The 12,500-nt window shown below is 38.2% G+C and overlaps 1 protein-coding gene across 2 annotated transcripts in view; it reads right to left on the reverse strand.

Annotated features, from left to right (window-relative positions):
- Nucleotides 1–12,500, reverse strand: part of grm5b (glutamate receptor, metabotropic 5b) — a 35,718-nt gene that overhangs the window by 14,518 nt on the left and 8,700 nt on the right. For both annotated transcript variants that reach the window (XM_066679141.1, XM_066679149.1), the window contains one exon: nt 1,675–1,924. In XM_066679141.1, the coding sequence (XP_066535238.1) occupies nt 1,675–1,924 (250 nt within the window). The remainder of the gene's footprint in view (nt 1–1,674; nt 1,925–12,500) is intronic.

Below are 12,500 nucleotides of genomic sequence, written 5' to 3' on the forward strand. Positions count from 1 at the left end.
GTGCTACAAAACTAAACAGCTCAAGTTACACATGAGTTTCTGTGGGAATTCAAACAGTGAATAAAAATTACACTTCAGCCACCTACAAACAACAGTGTTTATTCCCCCCTCGAACACACCATTCCACATTAAAAAACGCACATAAACCTGAGAACAGCGTTTCCCCACAATCGTAGATGTTGACATTAACTAGGATACATCTTAAATGATAAAACATATTCTGAGAACACACACACACACACACACAAACTTACAATCAGAGCCATCTTTAACAAACACAGATATACATTTTCAGGACGCCCCCTCTTTCAGCACTTCGCAATGCCACACTTCTCTGTCTGTCTCTCTCTCTCTCTCTCTCTCTCTCTCTCTCTCTCTCTCTCTCTCTCTCTCTCTGTCTCTCTCTCTCTCTCTCTCTCTCTCTCTCTCTCTGCCTGTGGTGCTGATGGGAGGAGGAGGGGGTACACTCCAGTTGCCACGGTAACAGAGGAAGGGTATTGGTTTAGCATTCCATCTCTCTCCTGCCTGCTGGTAAAGGAGTGTCACAGGGCCTGTCTGGGGTGGTTGTGGGGTGGGGGTGGTTGGTGGGGATGGGGGGATATTGTTGAATCCCTAGTGGTGCCCCCTGCCTGCTGGTGAAGGTCATGTCTCGTGGCCTGTTATAGGGGAGCTATAGGGTTAAATCTCTAGTGATGCCCCTTGGTAGTGAATTGATTTTGGAATCCAGTGGGTATGAGCCACTCTTCTCTCTCTCTCTCTCTCTCTCTCTCTCTTTCTCTCTCTCTCTCTCTCTCACACACACACACACACACACAGAGAGAGAGAGAGAGAGAGAGAGAGAGAGAGAATATCTAAATGGCAGAAAGCGAAGTAAAAGCTCTGCAGAGATATTGAACTTGGTAGAGAAAGAAACAACTCAGCAACTTCACCACAGCTACACTGTGTGTGTGTGTGTGTGTGTGTGTCGTGCTGTTGTTGTTGCCTGCAGTAACAGTATGTGAAATGTGTTAACGTTTAAGTGGTTTTGGCTGTTTATCTTAGGATAAGCCTCCCTTACGTTACACACACACACACATACTCTCTCTCCCTCTCTCAGTTATGACTTTGCTTATGTGCTGATTTTATTTTAATTTTATTTCATTATGAATGAAAATTTTCCCCACATTAAACTGAACTCATTTAATAACGAACAGATCTCGTCACAAACCAGCATCTCATTAACATAACAATTAAAACCAGATCAACAAAGCATTTATACAATAAACACTCCTCTCTCTCTCTCCCTCTCTCTCCTCTTTGGTGTGAAATGTTTAACACCTGCAAACACAGACGTGATAAATAGAGAAATAGAGAGAGAAAGAAGAGGAGGAGGTGAAGGAAGACGATCTCACACTTTATCGTTTCTCTGAGATCATCTTCATCTTTGTCTCCATGGAAACGTGGAAGACTGGCATAGTTCTCAGAGAGAGAGAGAGAGAGAGAGAGAGAGAGAGAGAGAGAGAGAGCACCTCCTGAAATGTAATGGTGATGACGAATAATCTAAAAGAGATGTTTTACACTGTTGGGACAAATGTTCATGTCTTCAAAGTAAATGAACAGGTGTCTCTCAAACACACACACACACACACACACACACACACACACTGACAGGACCCCTCCGTCTCTCTCTCTGACCTGCCGACCAGTAGGAACTCTCCGACCAGGCTCTGTCTCCTCATGGCCATCAGGATTCCCCGGACAGTCATGCCCTCGCAGAAACAGGCCACCACTCGCGCTTTGGGCAGGTGGGCGCGCAGCTTCAGCAGAAGACGGTCGAAGTTCTGCTCCCCCGCGTTGCTCCAGATCTTATCAGAGTGAGCAATACAGATCCCCTCCTTCGCCGCCATCTCTTTAAAAGCTGCCATCCCACTCTCGCCATAATTACCTGCACAAAGAGAAAGAAAGAGAGAGACATGAGGGAGAGAGAGAGAGATGAGGGAGAGACCCTGAGATGACAGCAAGATTAAAATATAAACACACATGACTGTATTACATCACTTCCTTCACGAGCCTGACAGCAACACCACACTGTTTACCTGTTTATGTTTACCTGTCTCCATTTACCTGTCTGGGTTTACCTGTTTGCGTTTACCTGCCTGTGTTTACCTGTCTCCATTTACTTGTCTGAGTTTACCTGTCTTTATTTACCTGTTTGTGTTTACCTGTCTCTGTTTTCCTGTCTGTGTTTACCTGTCTCCATTTACCTGTCTGCGTTTACCTGCCTGTGTTTATCTGTCTGTGTTTACCTGTCTGAATTTACTTGTCTGCGTTTAACCACAAACCAACATCAGTTGGTCACAGTGCCTGTGAAGGACTGGCGCCCCCTCCAGGGTGTATTCCCGCCTTGCGCCCAATGATTCCAGGTAGGCTCTGGACCCACCGTGACCCTGAAATGGATAAGCACTTACAGATAATGAATGAATGAATTGAATTGAATAATTGTGTGTGTGTGTGTGTGTGTGTGTGTGAGAGAGAGAGAGAGAGAGAGAGAGAGAGAGAGAGAGAGAGAGAGAGAGAGAGAGAGAGAGAGAGCAAGATAAAGTCCCTCTGGCTGCAGTCTTGCATCAATGTTACATCACCCAAAACTTTAACTCTACCTCTCTCTCTCTCTCTCTCTCTCTCTCTCTCTCTCTCTCTCTCTCTCTCTCTCTCTCTGTCTGTCTTTCTTTCCTTCTTTAAAGTTCCACATAGTTTTATGGCATTACCCACAGTTCCTGTCAGCATAGAATTGCATGTGTGAGTGTGTCTTTGTGTGTGTGTGTTTGTGTTTGTGAGTGTGTTTTTGTGTGTGTTTGTATGTTTGTATGTATGTGTGAGTTTATGTTTGTGTTTGTGTGTGAGTGTATGTTTGTGTTTGTGTGTGAGTGTGTATTTGTGTGTGTGTGAGTGTGTGTTTGTATGTTTGTGTGTGTGAGTGTATTTTTGTGTTTGTGTGTTTGTTTTTTTATGTGAGTGTGTATTTGGGTGTTTGTGTGTGTGAGTGCGTATTTGGGTGTTTGTGTGTGTGAGTGTGTATTTGTGTGTTTGTGTGTGTGTGTGTTTGTGTGTGTGTGTGTGAGAGAGAGAGAGAGAGTTTTGAACATTCCCTGTCAAAATGCCGTCAGCAGTGTGATGTTGAGGACAAGTGCATGCTTCTTCTGAAACATGTGACATCAACCATCACCACTAAGACGACTCAACTGGACAGATCCATGCTCCAGAGGTCATATAATCACACACACACACACACACACACCCCTGCTGAGAACAAACAGTTCAAACAGTGTTCAAACAGATCAAACAGTGTTCATTAAGAATGTGTTTATTAACATTTTGTTCAATAAGACTGTTCATTAAGACTGTGTTCATTAAGACTGCTCATTAACACTGTGTTCATTAAGACTGTTCATTAAGACTGCTCATTAACACTGTGTTCATTAAGACTGTGTTCATTAATACTGTGTTCATTAAGACTGCTCATTTACACTGTGTTCATTAAGACTGTGTTCATTAAGACTGCTCATTAACACTGTGTTCATTATGACTGTTCATTAAGACTGCTCATTAACACTGTGTTCATTAAGACTGTGTTCATTAAGACTGCTCATTTACACTGTGTTCATTAAGACTGCTCATTTACACTGTGTTCATTAAGACTGTGTTCATTAAGACTGCTCATTAACACTGTGTTCATTAAGACTGTTCATTAAGACTGTGTTCATTAAGACTGTGTTCATTAAGACTGTTCATTAAGACTGTGTTCATTAAGACTGCCCATTAACACTGTGTTCATTAAGACTGTTAATTAAGAATGTGTTTATTAAGACTGTGTTCATTAATACTGTGTTCATTAAGACTGTTCATAAAGACTGCTCATTTACACTGTATTCATTAAGACTGTTTTCATTAAGTCTGTGATCATTAAGACTGCTCATTAAGACTGTGTTCATTAAGACAGTGTGTTCATTAAGACTATTCATTAAGACTCTCTCTTATGACAGTTCATTAAGGCTGCGTCCTAAAGACAGTTCATTTAGACTGTGTTCATTAAGAATGTTCCTTAAGACAGTTCATTAAGTCCGTGTTCATTAAGACTGTGTTCCTTAAGACAGTTCATTAAGACTGTGTTCATTAAGACTGTTCATTAAGACTGTGTTCATTTGAAATGTTCCATATGACAGTTCATTAAGTCAGTGTTCATTAAGACTGTGTTCCTTAAGACAGTGTTCAAACAGATCAAACAGTGTTCATTAAGAATGTGTTTATTAACATTTTGTTCAATAAGACTGTTCATTAAGACTGTGTTCATTAAGACTGCTCATTAACACTGTGTTCATTAAGACTGTTCATTAAGACTGCTCATTAACACTGTGTTCATTAAGACTGTGTTCATTAATACTGTGTTCATTAAGACTGCTCATTTACACTGTGTTCATTAAGACTGTGTTCATTAAGACTGCTCATTAACACTGTGTTCATTAAGACTGTTCATTAAGACTGCTCATTAACACTGTGTTCATTAAGACTGTGTTCATTAATACTGTGTTTATTAAGACTGCTCATTTACACTGTGTTCATTAAGACTGTGTTCATTAAGACTGCTCATTAACACTGTGTTCATTAAGACTGTTCATTAAGACTGCTCATTAACACTGTGTTCATTAAGAATGTGTTTATTAAGACTGTGTTCATTAAGACTGTTCATTAAGACTGTGTTCATTAAGACTGTTCATTAAGACTGTGTTCATTAAGACTGTGTTCATTAAGACTGCTCATTAACACTGTGTTCATTAAGACTGTTAATTAAGAATGTGTTTATTAAGACTGTGTTCATTAATACTGTGTTCATTAAGACTATTCATAAAGACTGCTCATTTACACTGTATTCATTAAGACTGTTTTCATTAAGTCTGTGATCATTAAGACTGCTCATTAAGACTGTGTTCATTAAGACAGTGTGTTCATTAAGACTATTCATTAAGACTCTCTCTTATGACAGTTCATTAAGGCTGCGTCCTAAAGACAGTTCATTTAGACTGTGTTCATTAAGAATGTTCCTTAAGACAGTTCATTAAGTCCGTGTTCATTAAGACTGTGTTCCTTAAGACAGTTCATTAAGACTGTGTTCATTAAGACTGTTCATTAAGACTGTGTTCATTTGAAATGTTCCATATGACAGTTCATTAAGTCAGTGTTCATTAAGACTGTGTTCCTTAAGACAGTTCATTAAGACTGTGTTCATTAAGACTGTATTCATTAAGACAGTTCATTTAGACTGTGTTCATTAAGAATGTTCCTTATGACAGTTCATTAAGACTGGGTTCATTAAAACTGTTCATTAAGACTGTGTTCCTTAAGACAGTTCATTAAGCCTGTGTTCATTAAGACTGTGGTCTTTAAGACAGTTCATTAAGACTGTATTCATTAAGACTGTGTTCCTTAAGACAGTTAATTAAAACTGTTTTCATTAAGACTGTGTTCCTTAAGACAGTTAATTAAAACTGTGTTCATTAAGAATGTGTTTAAAACTGTGTTCATTAAGAATGTTCCTTAAGACAGTTCCTTAAAACTGTGTTCATTAAGACTGTCTATTAAGACTGTGTTCCTTAAGACAGTTCATTAAGACTGTCCATTAAGACTGTGTCCATTAAGACTGTTCATTAAGACTGCTCATTAATATTGTGTTAATTAAGATTGTGTTCATTAAGACTGTGTTCATTTAGACTGTGTTCCTTAAGACAGTTCATTAAGACTGTCCATTAAGACTGTTCATTAAGACTGTGTTCATTAAGACTGTTCATTAAGACTGTGTTCATTAAGAATGTGTTTAAAACTTTGTTCATTAAGACTGTTCATTAAGACTGCTCATTAATACTGTGTTCATTAATACTGTGTTCATTAAGATTGTGTTCATTAAGACTGTGTTCATTAAGACTGTGTTCATTAGTCGATTTGGTTCATTTCTCAGATCAGAACTAAAATTCTCAAAACTGTTCATTCAATCTCCACATCTCCTTGTCACTTGTGCACCTCATAATAACATTTCTCATTGTGTTTCACATTTTGAAAATGATTTTGTACATTCAAGCAAATGGTCATATTCAATTGTCGGCTGTTTTTTGCGTTATCAATTGTTTATGTTCTGTTTATCAAAATGTTTTCTGCTGATTGTCTGTTGAATTGTCTTACCCTCCAGTACATTTAGGCTTTAGGTCATTGCCTGGGTCATTACATGCAAAAGTGCTGAACATGCTATAATCTCCCAGGCATAGTTTGTACATTTCTATGAAACCTTCTTGGTAAATTTGGGAAATTTTTCCTGAATTGATTAAATTGTTCTCAGGTGAATCTTGGCTTTGAATTTGTGAAGGTTTAGATCAAACAATGATCAAACAGCTCTCAACAATAGGTCAGAGGTGCATCTCAGGAACCTTCGATTGACAAACATCATATAAACACCAAACACTGCAGTGTCACAATGTCTCACAAAGGAAAGCCAAGGCCGTGAACAGGTGAACATTCGAGAAGAAGGAGAGTCCATGCCCATAGGTTTGTCCCAGATGAAATAAGGGCAACAATTGTGGGCCATGTTTTGAATCATGGTTTTACGATGGCTGAGAATGGTCGCTGGGTGCAGCCAAATATTGGAAGAACAACTGTGTCTTCAATTGTTCAAATGTTTCGTAGAGAGAAGAGGTGTGTAATTCAGAAAAGCGCACTCTGCTGCACATTGACATCAATTCTGAAATGTTATTCAATCCTATGTTTTGCGTTTTTGCATTCTTATACTCTATAGGACCATAAGACTAGCTCATAGGGGCGGCAGAGGTCCCAATATCACACCTCAACAAGAGGAGGCTATATGTCATAGCCAATAACGCCATAAGGCTGAGGGAGATCCATTAAGACTGTGTTCTTTAAGACCGTTCTGTAAGACTGTGCTCATTAAGACTGTGTTCTTTAAGACCTTTCTGTAAGACTGTATTGTTTAAGACTGTGCTCATTAAGACTGTGTTCTTTAAGAACGTTCTGTAAGACTGTATTGTTTAAGACTGTGCTCATTAAGACTATGCTCATTAAGATCGTGTTCTTTAAGGCCATCCTGTAAGACTGTATTGTTTAAGACTGTGCTCATTAAGACTGTGCTCATTAAGACAGTGTTCTTTAAGACTGTTCTGTAAGACTGTATTGTTTAAGACTGTGCTAATTAAGACTGTGTTCTTTAAGACTCTGCTAATTAAGACTTTGTTCTTTAAGACCGTTCTGTAAGACTGTGCTCATTAAGACTGTGTTCTTTAAGACCATTCTGTAAGACTGTATTGTTTAAGACTGTGCTCATTAAGACTGTGTTCTTTAAGACCATTCTGTAAGACTGTATCATTTAAGACTGTGCTCATTAAGACTTTGTTCTTTAAGACTGTTCTGTAAGACTGTATTGTTTAAGACTGTGCTCATTAAGATTGTGTTCTTTAAGACGGTTCTGTAAGACTGTATTGTTTAAGACTGTGCTCATTAAAACTGTGCTCATTAAGAATGTGTTCTTTAAGACCATTCTCTAAGACTGTATTGTTTAAGACTGTGCTCATTAAGACTGCGTTATTTAAGACCATTCTGTAAAACTGTATTTTTTAAAACTGTTCTCATTAAGACTATGCTCATTAAGACTGTGTTCTTTAAGACCGTCCTTTAAGACTGTGCTCATTAAGACTGTGTTCTTTAAGACCGTTCTGTAAGACTGTATTGTTTAAGACTGTGCTCATTAAGACTGTGTTCTTTAAGACCATTCTGTAAGACTGTATTGTTTAAGACTGTGCTCATTAAGACTGTGTTCTTTAAGACCATTCTTTAAGACTGTATTGTTTAAAACTGTGCTCATTAAGACTTTGTTCTTTAAGACCATTCTGTAAGACTGTATTGTTTAAGACTGTGCTCATTAAAACTGTGCTCATTAAGACAGTTTTTTAAAGACCATTCTGTAAGACTGTATTGTTTAAGACTGTGCTCATTAAGACTGTGTTCTTTAAGACCGTCCTTTAAGACTGTATTGTTTAAGACTGTATTTTTTAAGACTGTGCTCATTAAGACTGTGTTCTATAAGACCGTCCTGTAAGACTGTATTTTTTAAGACTATGCTCATTAAGACTGTGCTTATTAAGACTGTGTTCTTTAAGACCGTTCTGTAAGACTGTATTGTTTAAGACTATGCTCATTAAGACTGTGTTCCTTAAGACCGTTCTGTAAGACTGTATTGTTTAAAACTATGCTCATTAAGACTATGCTCATTAAGACTGTGTTCTTTAAGACCATCCTGTAAGACTGTATTTTTTCAGACTATGCTCATTAAGACTGTGCTTATTAAGACTGTGTTTTTCAAGACCGTTCTGTAAGACTGTATTGTTTAAGACTGTGCTCATTAAGACTGTGTTCTTTATGACCGTTCTGTAAGACTGTATTGTTTAAAACTGTGCTCATTACAGTTTTTCTCAGTTGCTTTGGTGCATTTATCTGATCAGAATTAAAATTCTCATAACTGTTAGTTCAACCTGCACAAGATAGACTCATTTGTGCACATCATAGTAGCAGTTTCTCATTCCGTCCAACAAATTGCAAATGCTTTTGGACATGCATCAACTGCTTCCAAACAATTCTCTGCTGTTTTATAACATTATCATTTGCTTATGTCATGTCAGTCAAAATGAACTATACTTATGAATGCTGAATAGTCTTTCCCTATGACACTAATAGTCCTCATTTCATTGTTTGAATCATTACCTACAAAAATATTGAACTAGTTGTCAAAAGCAGTCAAGAAAATCTTATGCATTTCTTTGTCCTTTTTTTCTGAAAATGTCTCCCAAACTGAACAATTCCTCTCAGGTGAACCTCAGCTTTCACTGATGAGGAGTGTTTGTAACCAATGATAAGCCACTTCTCCAAAGTCCCTCAAAGCTGAATCCCATGAACCCTCAATTGGCAAGAATATATGAACCAATAAGGACACAGTGTGCACCATTTTGACAATACAGTGACACAGAAATGGAAGGTCAGCATCGTGGAAGAGGGGTGAGGATGTGTGGAGGAAGGGGAAGGGGACAAACCAGGGGAAGAGGAAGAAGAGGCCAAGTACATAGGCAGATTCCTGATGAAATTAGGGCTACAGAAAACAGCATCCTCACCCATATCCCACATCGTGGTCCATACAACACACAACATTTGTTGACTTTTTTAGACACTCTTTACAGGGACATAATCCCTGAGAATGAGGGGGGTCTAAATGGAGACAATCTGAACAAGTTTGTTGGGATAATGTGTGTTTTCACCACTCAGATTTGGTCAGACAGTGGTTTGCAGCACATGAAAGGCTGCTGGTGGAATATTTCCCTCCCTACTCCCCATTCCTTAATGCAATAAAGGAGTTTTTCTCTGCCTGGAAGTGGAAGGCATATGACCAGCATTCACAGACCCAAATGGCCCTGTTAGTGGCCATGGATGCAGCATGTGATGACATCACAGCAGCATCCTGCAGAGGGTGGATTCACCACTCGAGGAGATACTTTCCTTGCTGCATTGCCAGGGATGATATTCGCTGTGATGTCGATGCAAACATGTGGCCAGACAGACAGGAACGTCTGGATGTGCGAGAATGATTTACAGTACTTTGTATGTTCTTATTCAGTTCCGATATTTACTGCAATATTGTTTACAGTTGTGCACAACACTATGTTTCTTATTTTTGTTATAAATATGTTTGCACTTTGCTTTTGCACAGTGCTGTGAACAAATTAGAATTTCAAATATTATATGCCATAAAAATGTGAAACATTTGTGTCTTGTACTCATTTACCTCACTAAATACAGTAATTTGTAACTTACTGTAACTGTAGACTTAAAATGGGTGTGCTAATAGTGTATAGTGCTGTCTTCAGCATTTTCAGGTAGTGTCACCATAATCTGAGTTTTTTGCACTGGAAAACACTTACAGACTGAACTGTCGTAATGAAAACATGGCAAAGCCATTTGACTATCTTGTTCATAAACAATAGTGTCAGGAGTTTTTATTTTGATGACACAGACACTTTCATTGATATGAATACTTGCCTTTGAGGAATGAACTATTAGTTTTGAGCAAGTGACATGCTTTTTCAGGTTATCAACTAGTTTTTGAAGTTTGTTCTAATTGTTTTGAGAAAATCACTTGTGGAAATGTTGTGGAAATGTTAATAGTGATGTGAGAAATGCACCACAGCAATTGAGAAAAACTGTAAGACTGTGTTCTTTAAGACCGTTCTGTAAGACTGTATTGTTTAAGACTGTGCTGATTAAGACTGTGCTCATTAAGAATGTGTTCTTTAAGACCATTCTGTAACACTGTTTTGTTTAAGACTGTGCTCATTAAGAATGTGTTCTTTAAGACCATTCTGTAAGACTGAATTGTTTAAGCCTGTGCTCATTAAGAATGTGTTCTTTAAGACCATTCTGTAAGACTGTATTGTTTAAGACTATGCTCATTAAGAATGTGTTCTTTAAGACCGTTCTGTAAGACTGTATTGTTTAAGACTGTGCTCATTAAGACTGTGCTCATTAAGAATGTGTTCTTTAGGACTGTTCTGTAAGAGTGTATTGTTTAAGACTGTGCTCATTAAGAATGTGTTCTTTAAGACCGTTCTCTAAGACTGTATTGTTTAAGACTGTGCTCATTAAGAATGTGTTCTTTAAGACCGTTCTCTAAGACTGTGTTGTTTAAGACTGTGCTCATTAAGACTGTGTTCTTTAAGACCGTTCTGTAAAACTGTATTGTTTAAGACTGTGCTCATTAAGAATGTGTCCCTTAAGACCGTTCTGTAAGACTGTATTGTTTAAGACTGTGCTCATTAAGACTATGCTCATTAAGAATGTGTTCTTTAAGACCGCTCTGTAAGACTGTATTGTTTAAGACTGTACTCATTAAGACTGTGCTCATTAAGAATGTGTTCTTTAAGACCATTCTGTAAGACTGTATTGATTAAGACTGTGCTCATTAAGACTGTGTTCTTTAAGACCGTGTTCTTTAAGACCATTCTGTAAAACTGTATTGTTTAAGACTGTGCTCATTAAGACTGTGTTCTTTAAGACCGTTCTGTAAGACTGTATTGTTTAAGACTTTGCTCATTAAGACTATGCTCATTAAGAATGTGTCCTTTAAGACCATTCTGTAAGACTGTATTGTTTAAGACTATTCTCATTAAGACTGTGTTCTTTAAGACTGTGTTCTTTAAGACTGTGTTCTTTAAGACTGTGTTCTTTAAGACTATTCTGTAAAACTGTATTGTTTAAGACTGTGCTCATTAAGACTTTGTTCTTTAAGACCATTCTGTAAAATTGTATTGTTTAAGACTGTGCTCATTAAGACTGTGTTCTTTAAGACCATTCTGTAAGACTGTATTGTTTAAGACTGTGCTCATTAAGAATGTGTTCTTTAAGATCGTTCTGTAAGACTGCATTGTTTAAGACTGTGCTCATTAAGATTGTGTTCTTTAAGACCGTTCTGTAAGACTGCATTGTTTAAGACTGCATTGTTTAAGACTGTGCTCATTAAGACTGTGTGAGAGACACTGACAAGAACCATCTGCTGCTCAAAACAAAAGCTCCATCTTTTATTCATCTCTCTCTCTGTCTCTCTCTCTCTTTCACTCTCTCTCTCTAACTCACACTCTGGAGTTTAAAATTCAAATTGTGAGAGAGAATAAGGGAAGGAAGAAGAAAAAAGAAACATCTGTGCACACCTGTTCCTTGGCTGGATGAAGAGAGGAGTGGTTTCCATGGAGAAGGCATCAGTCCGTCATTATTAATTATTCGATAAATTACCATAACTCACTTACAGCTCAGGAACAAAGGCAGCAGTTCACAAAGCCTCAGTGTGCGTGTGTGTGTGTGTGTGTGTGTGTTTGCTATTTTCCTTTTCCATTTATATCCCTCATCTCCTCTCTCTGTCTTTCTCCAAATCCCTTCATCTCTCGCTTCTGTCACTCACTGATATTCTCTGTCGTCCACTCCCTGGCCACTTTATCAGAAACACCCCTACTTCTACTTCACTGGCCACTTTATTAGAAGGTTTTTAACTTTTGACAAGTAAATATGAGCACAGAGTGACTCAGCGTGTGTGCGTGTGTGTGTGTCAGAAGCCCACAGTCTGATTCAACCGTAATTAAGATGGAAATCAGACTGAGACTAAAACTCAGCACACACACACACACACACACACACCTGAGCAGGGCTGATTAGGAAATACGTGATGTTACACCACTCACATCACAGGATGAGAAATATTTAAATGAATGAATAATGAATAATGATGAGGTGATCAGTGATTTTAAAGAGAGAGAGAGAGAGAGAGAGAAAGAGAGGAGGAAGAAAAAGTGGAATGTTAACTTATAAGCACAGAGAGACTGTATGTGTGTGTGTGTGTGTGTGTGTGTGTGTGTGTGTGTTTGCGTGTGTGTGTG

Source organism: Hoplias malabaricus, chromosome 1 (assembly GCF_029633855.1).
Source record: "Hoplias malabaricus isolate fHopMal1 chromosome 1, fHopMal1.hap1, whole genome shotgun sequence".
NCBI classification, from domain to species: domain Eukaryota; kingdom Metazoa; phylum Chordata; class Actinopteri; order Characiformes; family Erythrinidae; genus Hoplias; species Hoplias malabaricus.